Consider the following 16,512-nt stretch of genomic DNA (forward strand, 5'->3'; position numbering starts at 1 on the left):
TAACAGTCATTTTCACTGACATATCTCACTACTTGTTTTCTAGAAGAAGCAACTGTAGGTCACTTCCAAAGTCCCAACACTCCCCCCCCCCGTGTCTGACCACACACAGTCTGAGTTTAGTATAAATAAGGCCCCCGTCCCCCCTCAAGCTATTACTTTTTGGTTTATCTTCAGTTACGCTGAAAAGTAATAGGAAGCAATGCAAACCATAATTCAGACGGCTAATGCTATAAACTTATATGAGAAAGAAGGTTTGCCTCTTAACTCTCTTTACAAACGATGTCTGATCTTTAGCTGTCCTTTAACAGGCGTTTTCATTTGTTTGGTTAGATGTACATCCTTTCTTTAGGCCATCAGTGTTCTCTCTTGCAATGTTAAATGTAACATTCCTTTAAAAAAAAAATCAATTGTGCCTTATCAATGCTGCAAAGAGGAAAATGTGAATTGTAGAATGCATCAGCACATATCCAAGGTTAATTTCCTCTCCAGAAAAAGGATGATTTACTGAATAGGAAGCCATCTGTGTAATATATTTTCCTGTGGGTCTATAATCGCCATAGGTTTTCCAAGATTAAAAAAAAAAAAGGTATGTCAAGTGTTATTCTACAAAGTTGGAGTAAACTAGGCAGGGCACCATGATTCTAATTTCAGTAGAGAAAATAGGCAAATAGATTTCATTAGTGGGTAGGAAGATTGCATCAAGTGCTGAGGACTCTTATTGGATAAAAAAACCCAACACTGTATTTGTTCAGTGTTCATTGTCATTATTTTTTATACCTCACAATAATTATAGTAATGCTGTCAATCTAGGATAAAGTCACACTTTGAGGTGGAAAAATGCTAGTATTTGTTCCTTTGGTGTACACAGTTATTACATGGGGTAAGTATCAATGTTGGGTCTCCTTTCCCCTGCAGCGGATTTTAGCGGCCTGGGGAACTACAGGGGGAGGAGGAGAAGGGAAAGTTCCATTGCATGAGCACAAATCTGTTGCGCGTTTGCGTAAACGTTTTTGAAAGACACCCATAATTAATATATTTATAATGCATTCTTGTGCACGTCTGGACAGAGGCAAGCCTCTCTGAGTTCAGTGGACCTTACTCTTGGGTATCTCGTTGTTTAGGGAAGCTTTTAATGTTTGATGGACTATTGTATTTTAATATTTTGTTGGAGGCTGCCCAGAGTGGCTGGGGAAACCAGAGGGGCGGGGTATAAATAACAACTACTACTACTACTACTACTACTACTACTACTACTATATCTTTAAAATGGTTTCTAACCATAGTTACCTACTGTATAAAACTATTGAATCCGTGCCACTGAGGAATGAAAACAGGCAGTCTGAAATAGTGGAGTGAAAATTGCTCGAGTAGGTGTGCCTTCATCCATAAAAGAGTTTCTGTATCTTCAAATAAGACAATTTCCACTTGCTTTTGATTTTTAAATGAAAAATCCTACACCTAACATATACCTGTTCAGTCTCAATCCCTAAAATAAAGGCATGTGCTCTATTTCAGTTTCCTTACAACCACGATTCTTAAAGGCCTGTCAGATCTCATTGCCTTTGAGACATTAAGAACTTACTGAAGTGCCACATCTTAGGCTAACAGGCAACTTTTAAGTTGGGCTGCCACCACCTTTGCAGATTAGCTTGAAAACACTGTGCACTATTCCAGCACCGCGGCTGGACTGCCCTGAACTCTGCTCCAGGCCCAGCCAAGATACTAGTGCATTTTATTTTGAGAGTTGGCAACCCCAGCTTCTAGTCATTTCTAAGTCTGCACTGCTTCTTGTTATTTTGTTTTCGTTTTATGAGATTGTCCGGCATCTGTACGCATGTTCTAGGGAACTTGGGTTGGGTCAGTTGTGGTAAATGAAAAGCTCCCGTTTTGCAGAGTCATTCTAGACCGTGGGGTTGACATTGGAAAGTTAAGCACTGGCATATTTTTTATCTAGGTGAGTAGACCTTTTCACTTTATATATTTACTTACCGGAAGGGACATGGGTAGCCACTGAGCCTCTTGGTCTTGCTGATCATAAGGTTGGCAGTTTGAATCTGCGTGACGGGGTGAGCTCCCATTGCTTTGTCCCAGTTCCTCCCAGCCTAGCAGTTCAGGTGCATGCCAGTGCGAGTAGATAAACAGGTACCACTGCGGCAGGAAGGCCCTTTACTTTTACCTTTCACCTTATTTACTTACCAGCCATTTGTGTTTTCAAGGTTGGGGATGTGAAAGGAACAGTGTTATGCATCTTCCAGGCTAGTACACTTGCGCAGCGGTGTTTAGACATTAATTCAGCCAAAGGACCATTGCCTCACATTCTGTGTTAAGCTGTGGATTAGCAGGACTGAAGGGAAAAGCAACAACAAAAGCTCCTGGTGATAGAAAGATTACGATTATTTAGCTCTATTACTTGCAGTCGCAGGCACGAACATGTCCTTTCAGTAATTCTGAATTGTAGCATTGTTACAATTAACTAATTGTGTCCATGTAGGTAAAAATTGGACTAAATTTAACGGATGAGGATGTGTTAAATGGTTCTGGGGTTATTTATCAGTTTCTGACTGTATTGTATAACTGAAATGCAAGGTGTGTGTGTGTGTGTGTGTGTGTGTGTGTGTGTGTGTGTGTGTCTAATTACGCTTATTGGTGATATCTTTTGTACCTCTGTTGTTGAAACATTTCTGCTGTGCGCATATATGCCCACAATATCAGGAAGACTGATCCAGCCCCAAACACCCACTTCATTGCCTGGGCAGCTGCACATGAGTACATTTCCTGTGTAACCTTGTCACAGACCTACAAGGAGGAAGGTACCGTATTTTTTTGCTCTATAAGACTCACTTTTTCCCTCCTGAAAAGTAAGGGGAAATGTGTGTGCGTCTTATGGAGCGAATGCAGGCTGCACAGCTATCCCAGAAGCCAGAACAGAAAGAGGGATTGCTGCTTTCACTGCACAGTGATCCCTCTTGCTGTTCTGGCTTCTGAGATTCAGAATATTTTTTTTCTTGTTTTCCTCCTCTAAAAACTAGGTGCGTCTTGTGGTCTGGTGCGTTTTATAGAGCGAAAAATACGGTACATCCAGACCCAGAAAGAATATGAGGGTGACCCTGCAGAGAGGTGAAACCCTCAGCCTGCAGCAAAATAGGCACAGGATGTTGGGTATTCAGAGCAGGTATACAAGAGTGACGAACGGTGTGGCCTGTGCAATTCCCTCACCAGAAAACTTGACTGGCTCCCTCTTTGTTGAAATGGCAAACTTCCTTGTTCCAACAGGATTTGGGGAACTGACTGCTTTTAATGAAGGGCGAATGCCGTTCTCTTTTTATTGTAATTATTGGCGCGGTTTTTATACATTTTTATATAGAATTCTAGAGTTGGAAGGGACCCCAAGGCTCTTGTAGTCCAACACCCTGCAATACAACAATCACGGCTAAAGCATCTCTGGCAGATGGCCACCCAACCCCTGTTTCAAAATCTCCAAGGAAGGAGATCCGCCACCTTTGTCCAAAGCTCTTTTAAAACTGTGCATAGTTTTACATAGCTTTAATTCTGTCAATGTTTAATTGGTCTTTAATGAGCATTTTTTCCATGTTTTTAGCAGTTTTTATTTTTAGATGTATGATGCCTTAATAATAGCCTGTCCATGCATTAGAAAGAAAAGTTGAAACACTGGAAAGTGTGCCAAAAAAGGAAAGTCCATTAAGGCTTGACATCAACATAAACAAACAAACAAACTGTAGCACTAGATAGGGAATATGTTCCTGTGCATGCAGTAGTGAGCAGGTCATGATGATGTTCACCATTCTTTGGAGTTTGTCTTTTAGATGCTTATGGACTCGCACATGTGTACAGCTGCTCTGCTACCAGTAGGTGTTATATAATCCCCAAGGAACTATCCACATTTATGACTAAATTATTTGTACTACACCTTGAGCAAGGCCTCATATTGAAAGCTAAATCCAAGGTGCTGACGTGTTTTGATGCACATGGACGAGGTTTGCATGTTATTCTGGGATGTAAGCCGCCAGAGAACTTTTATATTACAGTGTGACATACAAATCCCAGAAATAAATGCTTATTCAGAAGAAGAATTGATGAAGGCAAAATGGCATTTCCCCTATCTGATACCCTGTGCAAACTTATTTGGAATTAAGTCTCAATGAATTCAAGGAAACATGGACAGAATCATCCTAAGTCTTCCCTTTTGGAAGTGATCCAGTTCTTTGTCTCCATACAGATTGGTAAATGCATCCCTACACATTTTAAGGAAACATGGCTTGAAAAGATCAGTACACAAGATTCATTGTCAGCAAGTAGCATTTCTCCCTTTCAAAAGTTGACCTTTGCTGGTTTTTAAAATTTTTATTTTAAAGATATATCTGTGCTTTTTTATCTTTTTAAAAGCATGCATTTTTGGTTAAGAAATTGAAGATAATTTCTTTGTCCTACTTCTAGGCTGGGGAGGTTCAGATAAAAAAGAATTCCTGTCTTAAAAGTCACACATGGCTGTAATTTAAGTTTTTTTTTAACCTTCTTGTCCGTAACAGTTGAAAGAAACCTTCAATGAAACTTTATTAACTAGACCAATGCCTGAGGCTATAAAGGTTCATTTATTACCAGTTTCTTGGCTGTTTTTCTTCTTCTATTTTTCGGTTAAACTCATAGCGTAAGATAATACTTCACAAAATTAAACCTTTGACCTTCTGTAGAGTTAAGTCGCCTTTGATTAGATAAAGTAACAATTTATGGTCCAGCTTGAGGTTGCACATGAAATGAATAATGCAACAGACTGAATGAGGACTGAAAATCTATTGCTTTTGAAGAGATGACTGTTAAAAAGAAATCTACACTCTTAATTGAATTGTTTTGATTCTGTACGCACATCTGCAATATTTCAGACTCTGCATAGAAAATGTAGTCTTTTATTTGGTGGTTTCTGTATATTATATGTAGTTAAAATCTGAGTAAACTTAGTTAAACTCCATTGAATCTAATCAGAAAACAAGATACTGCTGAAGGTGTTTTGTTATTTTAAGCAATTGGATATGTTCCTTTAGACTTTTTTAAATAAAAAAGTGAAAATGAGTGCCACTGATTTTCAGTGCTATTTTCTTACTTCATAATTACCTTTAGGATTGCAGCCTAGCACTGTAATTCTGTGCTTTTATTCAGAAGCAAGTCCACCGAGTCCAATAGTCCTTAGTACCAAGAAAGTGTACATAAGATTACAGCATGAGATTTTAAAAAGGCAGGGATGCTACAAAAGAAACCCAGGAGCAGCAAATAAGCATCCCTACAACAGAAGATCAGTGTAAGAACATCTCATCATGAACCACTGTGACAATCAATAGGATGTAATTAATAGAAAGGCCTTTGTTGTTGTTTAGTCGTTTAGTCGTGTCCGACTCTTCGTGACCCCATGGACCAGAGCACGCCAGGCACTCCTGTCTTCCACTGCCTCCCGCAGTTTGTTCAGACTCATGTTTGTAGCTTCGAAGACACTATCCAACCATCTCGTCCTCTGTCGTCCCCTTCTCCTTGTGCCCTCCATCTTTCCCAACATCAGGGTCTTTTCCAGGGAGTCTTCTCTTCTCATGAGGTGGCCAAAGTATTGGAGCCTCAGCTTCAGGATCTGTCCTTCCAGTGAGCACTCAGGGCTGATTTCCTTCAGAATGGATAGGTTTGATCTTCTTGCAGTCCATGGGACTCTCAAGAGTCTCCTCCAGCACCATAATTCAAAAGCATCAATTCTTCGGCGATCAGCCTTCTTTATGGTCCAGCTCTCACTTCCATACATCACTACTGGGAAAACCATAGCTTTAACTATACGGACCTTTGTTGGCAAGGTGATGTCTCTACTTTTAAAGATGCTGTCTAGGTTGGTCATTGCTTTCCTCCCAAGAAGCAGGCGTCTCTTAATTTCGTGGCTGCTGTCACCATCTGCAGTGATCATGGAGCCCAAGAAAGGCCTTAAGGGTAGCATATTGGATAGAGAGAAATAAGGGATTTGCAAAGTATATATTGAATGGATTAACTCATGTAATTGATGGGGTAGGGCCTTCTTTGTGGTGGTGCTTTGCTTGTGGAACCCTCTGTCCTTGGAAGTGAGTTGAACATCATTGATGCTGAGTTGCCATCATTTGCTAAAGAGTAATCTATTTACTCAGGCCTTTGGGACAGCTTGATGCTTGTGCTAGGCTATTTATATTAATTTACTTGCTGCTGGACTGTTAGTATGGTATGTAAATTTTGATTTTAATGTTTTATTGATTGTAATGCAGGGCTTCCTAAATTGTGTTCCATGAGCTTCATTCACATGGTCGGGTATGTCCACACTAATTGCACTTTTATTGCTTCTTTTATTTCTTAGATTGTATTTTATTGTATGACGATTTGCTTTCCATGAGAATGCAAATTGTAACAATAATATACAATCTAAGAAATAAAAGAAGCAATAAAGATGCAATAAAAAATCATACAGCATCTAGCACACCACATTACAACAGGTAAAAGTAACACTTAAGTGGTTCACCATGACCATAAGCAATTTTAAAGTGGTCAATGGGAAAAAAGTTTGAGATCCATTATTATAATGGTATGGTTGTATTTTATTGTTTCACGATGTACTGTAAACAGCCGTAGGTTGTTTTGATGAAGAGCAGTCAAGTAAATCACGCAAATGGATAAATATACCGACAGTGCAATCCTAGGCTTGCCATATGTCATGAAAATTCCTGACATGTCCTGGTTCTCGGGTGTAAAAATGGTGCTGGGGAAATGGGATGTATGGCAGTGCGATGGAAAAAGCAGTGGAAACAGCTCAAAGAAGCTCAACAATTTTGAGGACTTCCTACGAGAAGCTCAACAACTTTGCGAGTGTCGTGAATTTTACTATGCAACCCTATGTAGGTGTACTCAGAAGTTACTTATACTGAATTCCTTGGGGCTATGGAAACATGCGTAAGATTTCAGCCTAAGCAAATTTGACTATGGGAAGAAAAATGTTCATAATCTTTAAGAGGTTTAAAGGTAAAGGTACCCCTGCCCGTACGGGCCAGTCTTGCCAGACTCTAGGGTTGTGCGCTCATCTCACTCTATAGGCTGGGAGCCAGCGCTGTCCGCAGACACTTCCGGGTCACGTGGCCAGCGTGACAAGCTGCATCTGGCGAGCCAGCGCAGCACACGGAACGCCGTTTATCTTCCCGCTGGTAAGCGGTCCCTATTTATCTACTTGCACCCGGGGGTGCTTTCGAACTGCAAAGTTGGCAGGTGCTGGGACCGAACGACGGGAGCGCACCCCGCCGCGGGGATTCGAACCGCCGACCATGCGATCGGCAAGTCCTAGGCGCTGAGGTTTTACCCACAGCGCCACCCGCGTCCATACTTCTAAATATGGAAGTAAGTTATTAATTTCCATGAAAGTGAATTTATCTTAATATTGATTTGAAAGCAAAGCAAATTGTTTTAAAAATATTTTAAACCTATCGACTTTGATCCAAAGAAAGTTAGTCATGTTGAAATTGCATGGGTTTTTTATTTTTTCTGTATTGCATACAACTTGCTGCTGAAACACACATAGATACGTATGTGTAATCATCTGCTTTCAAAAGCAAAATTATTTTGTCTTCTATGGCCTATTTAGATCGTCATTACACAGGGACTACATGGATCCCGAGTTGAATATGAGGTCTCTAGAAGGGGTTTTCAAAGGAAAAAAAAGAATTAGTTCCATTTGAATTGCGAAATAATACTGTTATTTCGAAGAAAGTGACATCAAAATCAATTGGACTTGTTGCTATGCAGCATGACTAAATTACCAAGTAGCAACCTGACGAGCTGACTCTGTCCTTTAAAAACTCTGGTTATAGTGGATGCAATTGCTGCAGTAATTGTTTGGTGAGTTATATTGGCTTTTATCCTACCCCCAAACTGGCATTCTCATGCCTAGCCATCCCTTAGAACCTGTGCCCATTCTTCTGCCCTGCCCGCTGCGAGACAAAATTAAAACTACTTGCTGCAGCAGGTGGGGCAGAAAATTCGGTAAAGCATCTGACGAAGGAACAGGGTTGAAAAATACTAGATATTCTCTAGCTGCTTTGGGGCTTTTAAAGAGGCTGGATTTCCTCAATGAATATCTGGCAATCATTGAGCAGTTCCATACATTTAGTAACTACTACTACTACTACTACTACTACTACTACTACTACTACTTATTATTTAAACCTTGCCCATCCGGCTGGGTATCCCCAGGAGAAATTCATTTCTTTGCACAGGGGAGTCTATAGCATCCAGACTAAAAGTTTTCAATTTTGCTTCAACCTTGCACAAATTACAATAATCGGGAGAGATGAAACCAGCAAACTACACTTTCCAACAGTTCACCCCTCCGCCCAAAGTAGGGGTGTTCTTGTGATTTGCATTTTCATTTTAAAGAAAACACCCCACCCACCCCTTCCACTATTACTAATCAGTATCATCTTTACTCCACTTCCAATATTATATTTCCTAGTTCTGTGACCAGCTACCTCACAGGCGGTTTTAAGTACTCTTTAGTTAGTCTACTTGTCCTAACTACATGTTACACTCACTTTAGAAATGTTAGTGAAGCACCTGTATCCTAAAGATTAGTGACAGCTATCAGAAAATAGCCTGTTCCTAGTAAATCAGAACAGTTTAAGCAGATGGGTTGGACTATAACAGTGAAAGCAACAGAAATAGTTCAAAAAGTAGCAGTGGAATTTAACCACTACCACCACCACAATTTTCACCCTGCACCTTCAACGTCATTAATGATGTGCTTGACAGGGCGCCCTAGGTGGCTAACTGCAGACTGTAGTATCATCACTGAGAATGGCTTTCCTTGAGCCCTATGCATAGAATCATAGAATACATACTTGCTTCAAAGTAAGTACATACTTACTTCAAAGAGATTCACTGGGGAGGAGACATTCCTACAGAAGCATTCTTCAGAAAGGCATTATCTTTGTTTCTGGAGATTTTTGTTGGAAGTGAACTTTAGTCGCCAAAACAAAATATTAAAGAAGACCGGACATTATCCCTTTTCAAACTTGGTAAATTAGAATCTCAGCACTGAGCCTTCCTAGATGTGTGAGGGAAGAGAAAATTGTTCTGCTGGATAGCACTGTGGTGAAGAAGGGGATTTGTTAGAAGAGCTCATTCAGTGTGTGTTTCTTTAGGTTTTCAGTGTCTGGCTGAGGTTAAGAGCTGAGTTTCTGCTAAGACTTGAAGAGCTTTGAATTGAGTTATAATTCAGGCTCACCCTGTTCTTACAAGACACCTTGAACAGACTTTTCCCGACGAGTCTATAGGAACTGTCAGCAGTAGGGAAGATTACTTCAGAAGCACGATTGTTGAATTGAACTTTACTTTTTGATGTTTTGCTTTTTGAATTAAATTGTTGGACAAGATTAATTGTACACAGTGAGAGCTTTAAATGAATAGCTGTGTTAAAGCATTAAACTTCTAAGTATGTCACATGGGGGGAAAAGCTGGGAGGTTTAATGAATAAATGCATTTAATGCATAAAATGCCTCAGCTAATTTTTTAATTCCTCTACTAACGGTCTTTATTAAAGAAAAAAAAAGCACATCGCCCTGTACTTTATTCATCCTTCTGTGGTGGTTGCGGAAATTTCATATTCCTGCGTCTTGCTAATCTCCTGGTTCCACAGAAGTAAACAATAGATTTCATAAATTAAAAATACGCGCTTCAGAACATGCTTCTAAAGATAAAAAACAAGGCTGTAAACATTTATGACTGAAACAAACTAGATTGTTCAAATACTGCCATGATGTATCATGTATATCAATATGGCACTGATATCAGTTAGAATGCAAACAAGGTTTTAAATGATGTGCCCCTTCATTTCAGCTGGAGAATCCACTTTACGCCATCTGCCTATCAGATGGTTAGGAACCAGGACTGCGTATTAATGCCACATGTTCGATTTTTCCTCCCTCTTGTAATGGTTAGATTCATATTGCTAATAGCTGTGCAGGAGCACTGTCGATGAAATTTGTGTGACGCTGGAGTGATGAGATATTTATAAAGTGGCCTGTCTCACTGAATAATCAGCAGGAAGAATGCCAGACATAAACAGCTTATCAATTTCGGAATATTAATGATAACTGCTGCCTGCAACTGTAATAGGCTGACTTTTCTTCTCTCTTTTTTACACACTTGTTTACAATTCTTTGGAACAAATGCTAGGAGAAAACAAGAAATACTTTTTAAAAAATTCTGAGTAGTTATTGGGCTTATCTTAAAATTGCTCTCATATATTGATTTTTCCATCTAATTTAATTAATGGCAAGCAGCACTTATCCAAATGACCTAGAGAACATGAAACAACACAATATGAGTTTGAATAAAAACGGGGGTAATGATTACCTAGCGCACAATCCACAACTTTCCTTTTGTTCCATGTAATGTGCTTTTATAGAACCCCTCTATTCCAAATTCAGAAGCTTTGCACCTGGTTGGGCTAGTTACAGTTCCTTCGCTTTAGTTCCACACTACAAGTGCTGCAGTCCTGTATCTTCTGACTGTCGAAGCCACACCTGCCAGCCGCATTAGTGTCACAGGATGGCAAATGATTAGTGGGCCATATGGTTTATGGATCTCAGGATTGGCTCAGATTTGCCAGATGTATAGGATAGCAGTACATCCTCCTCTAGCTTTGTAGTGCAACACAGCTTGGGCTGTGTTACAGACTGCTCTGACTATATGTTACGTACAGGGTTCAACACATTATGAGTGGCATTGGTGGCCAACCAAAATGTTGCCCTTTCCTGGACAAACCCCTGGCATCATGCTGTATCTTTGAGTCTTAGTGACAAACAGAAGCACCTTTTCCATTAAACTCTAACTCAGAGCAGGAGTTCTTGGGCTCCAGGACATGCTTGTGCAGGGCCTTCCTTTCTAATTCTTCCTCACCGTACAGCACGCAGTGCCGGAAAATCAGCTCTTAATAGTTGGGGGCTTCCAGAGTGGGCTTCAGTGCGATCTGAAGGGCTACATTTGGAAAGAGAAAATGGCAATCTTATTAGTTAGTAGCAGAAGAACTTTCCACTCAAAGAGTAGAAGACACTTTGGATCCTAGGCACAACATAGACATTTCTCCACACTTGTTTTACTATAGCCATTAAGAGATGTCCGAAACAAGGCTGTCTTACAGTGGTAATTTAGTTTTTGTTATTGGCAGAGATTTAGAGGAAGAGTATGATACAAATGAGGAAAAACCACCAAAAACACCTCCTTTGGGGACCCTGCTGCTAGTGAACGGATGGCAGCATTGAAAAAGGTGCACTTAAAGGTTGCAATGAAGCATAAATAAGAAAGAGGTATTGGAGACAGGTATAGCCCAAGCAAATAACTTGGTTTGTGCACAAGTTACAGAATCAAATTTATTTTCGTAACGTGTCTCGTGCCTGAGAACAAAATCAGAATTCTTACTGTATTTCTTGGTTTAGAACTAGCATGCTCTCTCTTAAGGTAATGAGCCAAAGCTTACATCCACCACTGAGTGGATAAAAACACAAGTTTGACAGCTTTACTAACAGGACTTGACAGAAAAACCATTCCCAGCTTGCAATCTTCTGGACTTTTAAGTTTATTTGGTTACATTTTGGACAGCTGACTTCTTATTTTTAAAACTCATGCCTTCATTGAGAATTTGGTATTGTAAACAAATTTGGAAGAAAATGTAGCACACCAAATTGTGTATTGCTGAATTTTCTTCTTAGTAACTTAGTCAATTCCTTTTGGTGGCAAATGATGCGAGAAGAGTATCAATTTCAATGGAAAGTTGGTAGAAGTTAATTTAGTTCCATTCCTGTCTCTTTTTAGGTCTGACAGCTGCAGCTGCTGCAGCAGCAGCTGCCACCAATGCAGCCATTGCAGAAGCAATGAAGGTGAAAAAAATTAAATTAGAAGCTATGTCGAACTATCATGCCAGTAATAATCAGCACGGAGCAGAGTCTGAGAATGGGGATCTGAATTCTAGTGTGGGTAAGTTTCCGATCTAAAATAGAATTCTTATACAGGTAATACCATAATAGATAACAATACTGATTCTTGCATTATTTGTTTTTGCTACTATTGTAAGAATATTACTTTTGCATGTGGTTCTTTGCTGACCCATTATTATATTATTTAAAAGAAAAACATTTGGATGGTGACTTTTCATTGTTAAAATCTAGGTAGGGTTATATGAAACAGAAAAATATCACAGTATCCCACTGTCCTACCGGAAGTAAACACTCAACAGCCCAATCCCAGCCAAGTTAAGTAGAGAAATATTTGGTGCAAGGTTGTTTTGGTCTTGATGAATTCAACTGGACCAGTGAAATGCAAGCATTAGGCTGCACAGTCTGGTGGGTATTTCCGTCTTCCATTACAAGTGCTGAAAGAGAAATAACGAACACATTAAACAAAGTTTGGAAATACTGGCTCGGATCCAGATGTAAGCATCCCCAGAGTGGACCTAAGCTTGACTAAGTCTGGATCCAACCCACTGTGTATTGAATTTTCATGGATAAATTCCTAAATGATAACTTCTTCCGTCCCCACCATATGTTAAATATTTGGAACCATTAGCACGACTCTCTGTCTAATAAGATGCAGGGTTAACATGATGTGTTTACACATGTCGTAAATTTCCTTTGCTAAAATATACTTAAAATTATGGTAGCTTTTAAGGTCATTCCATTGTAATGGCTCCCTTCTGCTCTCTGAGATAAATGTAAGTAAGTGAACTGAAAGCGGAGTTTTAGTGCTGTTAACCATTGTACATGGCAGAGGTCGCGTAGACATAAAGCAGACATGACAATCTAATATATTCCTCTTTTTGTATTCTGCAAATTTTTGAGGTTATTCTTAAGGATGACAACTTGACAACTTTTTTGTTCTGAATCTTCCTGTACATATTTATTATTTAACCCATGCCCAAGAACAAAAGGAACAAATGTGCACATGTCAGCAGATTCCGAGGCCAGTTTTCCCTTCCTTTTTCTGTTAATGTTTCAGCAACCGGGGGTGGGGTGGGGCGGGGGGTTGAGGAGCTACAGGTACACTTAGGAAAACTGTTTCGGGAATGGTGAAGATAGATATGAACACAGAAGTTTAATGGTCACCACTGAAAGTGGTCTCAAAGGAGGGTATGTGCTGGTGGGTGGGGCAGGGGAAGCACACGGCAAAGAAACAAGAATAGTATTCTTGGCTGAATGAAATGAGCAGGGATTGGTTGCAAGAAGCACAGTCCACGCAATATATTTTTTAAAGGGGGAGAACGGGTAGATGCTGCCTTTAAGCAATTGACAGAAGAAAAATGACTTGTCCAAAATGACAGGTTTAATAGGGCTTGCTTACTTTTTAGATTCTAGTAGGAAATATAAAAGGCATTATTGAGGGTGCCATTTCTTGCCAGCAGTGCATATTATTTTGATTAAATGTTAAGCTCTCTTATACTTTCTTTCATATCCCAAAAAGACATCCATGTTGAGGGTTTTGTAATACATACATTTGGCCATTTAATTAAGTGATAATTTATTTAAAAGGCAGGCATTTGCTCAAAAAGTATTGGTTGACGATTCTAATATTTAGAGATTTTAAGAATGGAACTAAAACTCCAGCATCCTTTCTGCAAGTCTCAATTTCCTTCGTTTTCTCTGGACTTGCCTTTATTTTTCTGAATTAGTTATCACACAGACACACATATACATGTGTAAGTGTGGTTGATATTTTGGTACTGGTGTTTAAAGTGCCATGCATTTTTGTCCCTATAAATCTGGGTCTGAGGCACAATGAACAGAGTTTTGTTAATAACCTTGGTCTAAATAGCCCCAGGATGAGGTGAGAAGAATGATGATATTGGATTAGGGATCCATAACCTCACTTATCCTCACTTTGGTTATGGGTTCTGGTTAGCTAAATGATCCTGAACCTGGAACTACAAGCTGGGACAATCGGATGTGATTCCACCTTGTCCCTTCAGCATGAAGCTGGAGATGAATGTTTAGAAATGTGTGGGGTGCCCTCTGCACTCGAGGGGCGTTGTGAACCCAGAACACCTCCTGGTCTGTGTGACAAAGTTGCACATCAAGCCTCTGCCCCACTGGCTCTGAGCTGTTTTGGGGAGGGGGTTGATTTCTCCTATTCCCCCAGCTCCAAGCTTAGAGCTCAAAAGAGCAGCAGGGGATTTCTGAGATGGTGCTGCCTTTCTGAGCATCAGAATACTTTGCCGCCTGGAGGAGAAAGGTGTGTGGGTCCTGGTGACAACAAATGTTTCCAGCCAAAAAATTGTCAGCCTCTGTGTTGCATCGTGAATCCAGGTCGAAAACGAATGCAGCATATGGAAGAACCCGATAGTCTGTAAGCATGTTCCTATACATCTCTGCTTCCACATATTTTTCCATTTGTAATGTAGAACAGAACAGTGTTTTTGATAGTACCTGGCCTTTGCTTCTGCGCTGCATGTGCTTTTGTCAACTGTGCAAGTGATTTGGAGCCTGCCCAGTCCACCTTCTCATGCATCAAACGTATCTAAACCCAAACGCACTGCATGCTTAATCCACATCCATCACTCTTCTCGGATCGGCTTGCACTTTTTTCTTTTTGCTTCTGCTTGGAACTTCTGGGATGAGGATGTTTCTGTCACCATGATACAGCTTGCCCCACCCTCCTTGCAGCCCTAAGAATACAAACTAATAATAGAACCAGATCAATCAGTGCTTAACAATGAGACTCTTTTAATGACCCATTGTCACAGTAAACAATGAGAGATCTAGAGGAACCATTATTCTGCACAGTGTCAATGGCACCTGCATTGAACACCCCCCCCCCAAAAAAACAGGACAGAGTTTAAAATAAGCTGTACAAATGTCATTGCTAGCTTATTTGGAAGCCGTGTTTACAGTACAGTTAGATTTTGATGTTCATATCAATGTGGTTTTTTTTTTACCCTTGAATCTCTATATTAGAACCATTGAGCATAGTATTCAGATGGCAGTATTTGGATATGGTCTTGTAGAGAGATTAGTAGTTGTGCAAACACAGGAATGATGGGTTAGTTGCATAAGAGCCAACTCCAGGAGGTGGCGGGGGGTCGAAGTCAATGAGCAAAGCCAGAGAGAGGCAGCCAGCCAGTCTTTGTGGCGCTGCCTCCAAGAGAGAAGCAGTTCAGCTCCACCCTCCACCGTCACCCTTTGGGAGGGGGCGGATGCAGAAGCAGCATGTCTCTGCCTCCAAGTCCAAGCCCATGGAAAAGGGTGCCTTGCTGGCGACAGAGTGCGGAAATGAACTGTCACTCTGTCTGCTGCAGCCACAGAAAGAGGGACAGTTCAGCTCCTGCAGCCAACGAGGTTGGACACGGAGGCAGAGTCTCTTTGCCTCCGAGTCGGAGCCCCTCCCCATGGAAAAGGGTGCCTTGCTGGCTGTGGAGAGGAGGAGGAAGAGGAGCCCGCCTCCAAATCTCGCCTCAACGTGCAGGTGTGTGCATTGATGTTGCACATCCGCGTCACAGTGGTGGGCCTCCATAATCCTGAGGGCGAGATGGTGCTCCTGGTATATTGTAGGGCACATAATATTCCCTGTGCCTGGCCAGAGACCCCACATTGTCTGAGCATACCCCTGCAAACATTCCCAAGCATCCTTCAAAACATTCAGGGGTTCCACAGCAGACAAATGAGTGTGAAAAGTGTTCCCTGAACCTAAAATGCTTTGAAACAGTGGCTTAGTTCAGTAACCATCCATAACAGCTTCAAGTCTATCCATACATACAAATTCACATGTTTAGCATGTTACTTCTTTAGCAAACGAGGAAGAGCACGTTGCAGTTCCTCTAGACATCAGCAAAACAAAGAAAAACAGATAAGGAGGAGCAAAGTCTGGTGGGAGATCTGTTTGTTTATTTAAATTTATATACTGTCCTTCATCTGAAGATCTCAGGGAAATTTGCAGCATAAAAACACAAAATAAAAACACAAAATACACAATAAGAGCAACCCCCCCCCCAACACATTGTGGGATAGAAGGCCTGGTTGAAGAGGAGCATTTTTTCCTGGCACCTAAACATGTATAATGAAGGTGCTAGGTGAGCCTTTCTGGGGAGAGAATTCCACAAACAGGAAGCCATTTCTCTGTCCTCGGGTACCCATGGCATTCTAAAATTGCACTGCCTTCTCCACTTTAATCTTGGGTGCTTTTCTCAGACAGTAAACCTGAAGTTGGAGTATTTTAGTATTTTATTTTAGGTACAGCCCTTACTGTAGGTACTCTAAAATAACCATAATCACTATGATCATAGCAGCGACAGGGGAAAAGTCACGAAATAAAATGATCTGAAGGAGGTAAACTACAATAAAAACTAATCATTTATTACTTCTCTTACCTCCCCATTTTTTGTTGCTGCCTTTTAAGCTTTGGGAAACAGGAAATCCACATGGAGGGCTCCAAGTGTGGCTTAAATAAAATATATAGCCGCAATACCTGTTC

The 16,512-nt window shown here is 40.6% G+C and overlaps 1 protein-coding gene across 7 annotated transcripts in view; it reads left to right on the top strand.

Moving 5' to 3' along the window:
• The window catches only part of DACH1 (dachshund family transcription factor 1), a 340,610-nt gene that overhangs the window by 161,493 nt on the left and 162,605 nt on the right, over nt 1–16,512 (top strand). For 6 of the 7 annotated variants that reach the window (XM_053384684.1, XM_053384681.1, XM_053384682.1 and 3 more), the window contains exon 3: nt 11,869–12,030. The exons of the other annotated variant lie outside the window; for it this stretch is intronic. In XM_053384684.1, coding sequence (XP_053240659.1) covers nt 11,869–12,030 — 162 coding nt within the window. The remainder of the gene's footprint in view (nt 1–11,868; nt 12,031–16,512) is intronic. 7 annotated transcript variants of the gene reach the window in all.

Source organism: Podarcis raffonei, chromosome 4 (assembly GCF_027172205.1).
Source record: "Podarcis raffonei isolate rPodRaf1 chromosome 4, rPodRaf1.pri, whole genome shotgun sequence".
Lineage (NCBI taxonomy): Eukaryota > Metazoa > Chordata > Lepidosauria > Squamata > Lacertidae > Podarcis > Podarcis raffonei.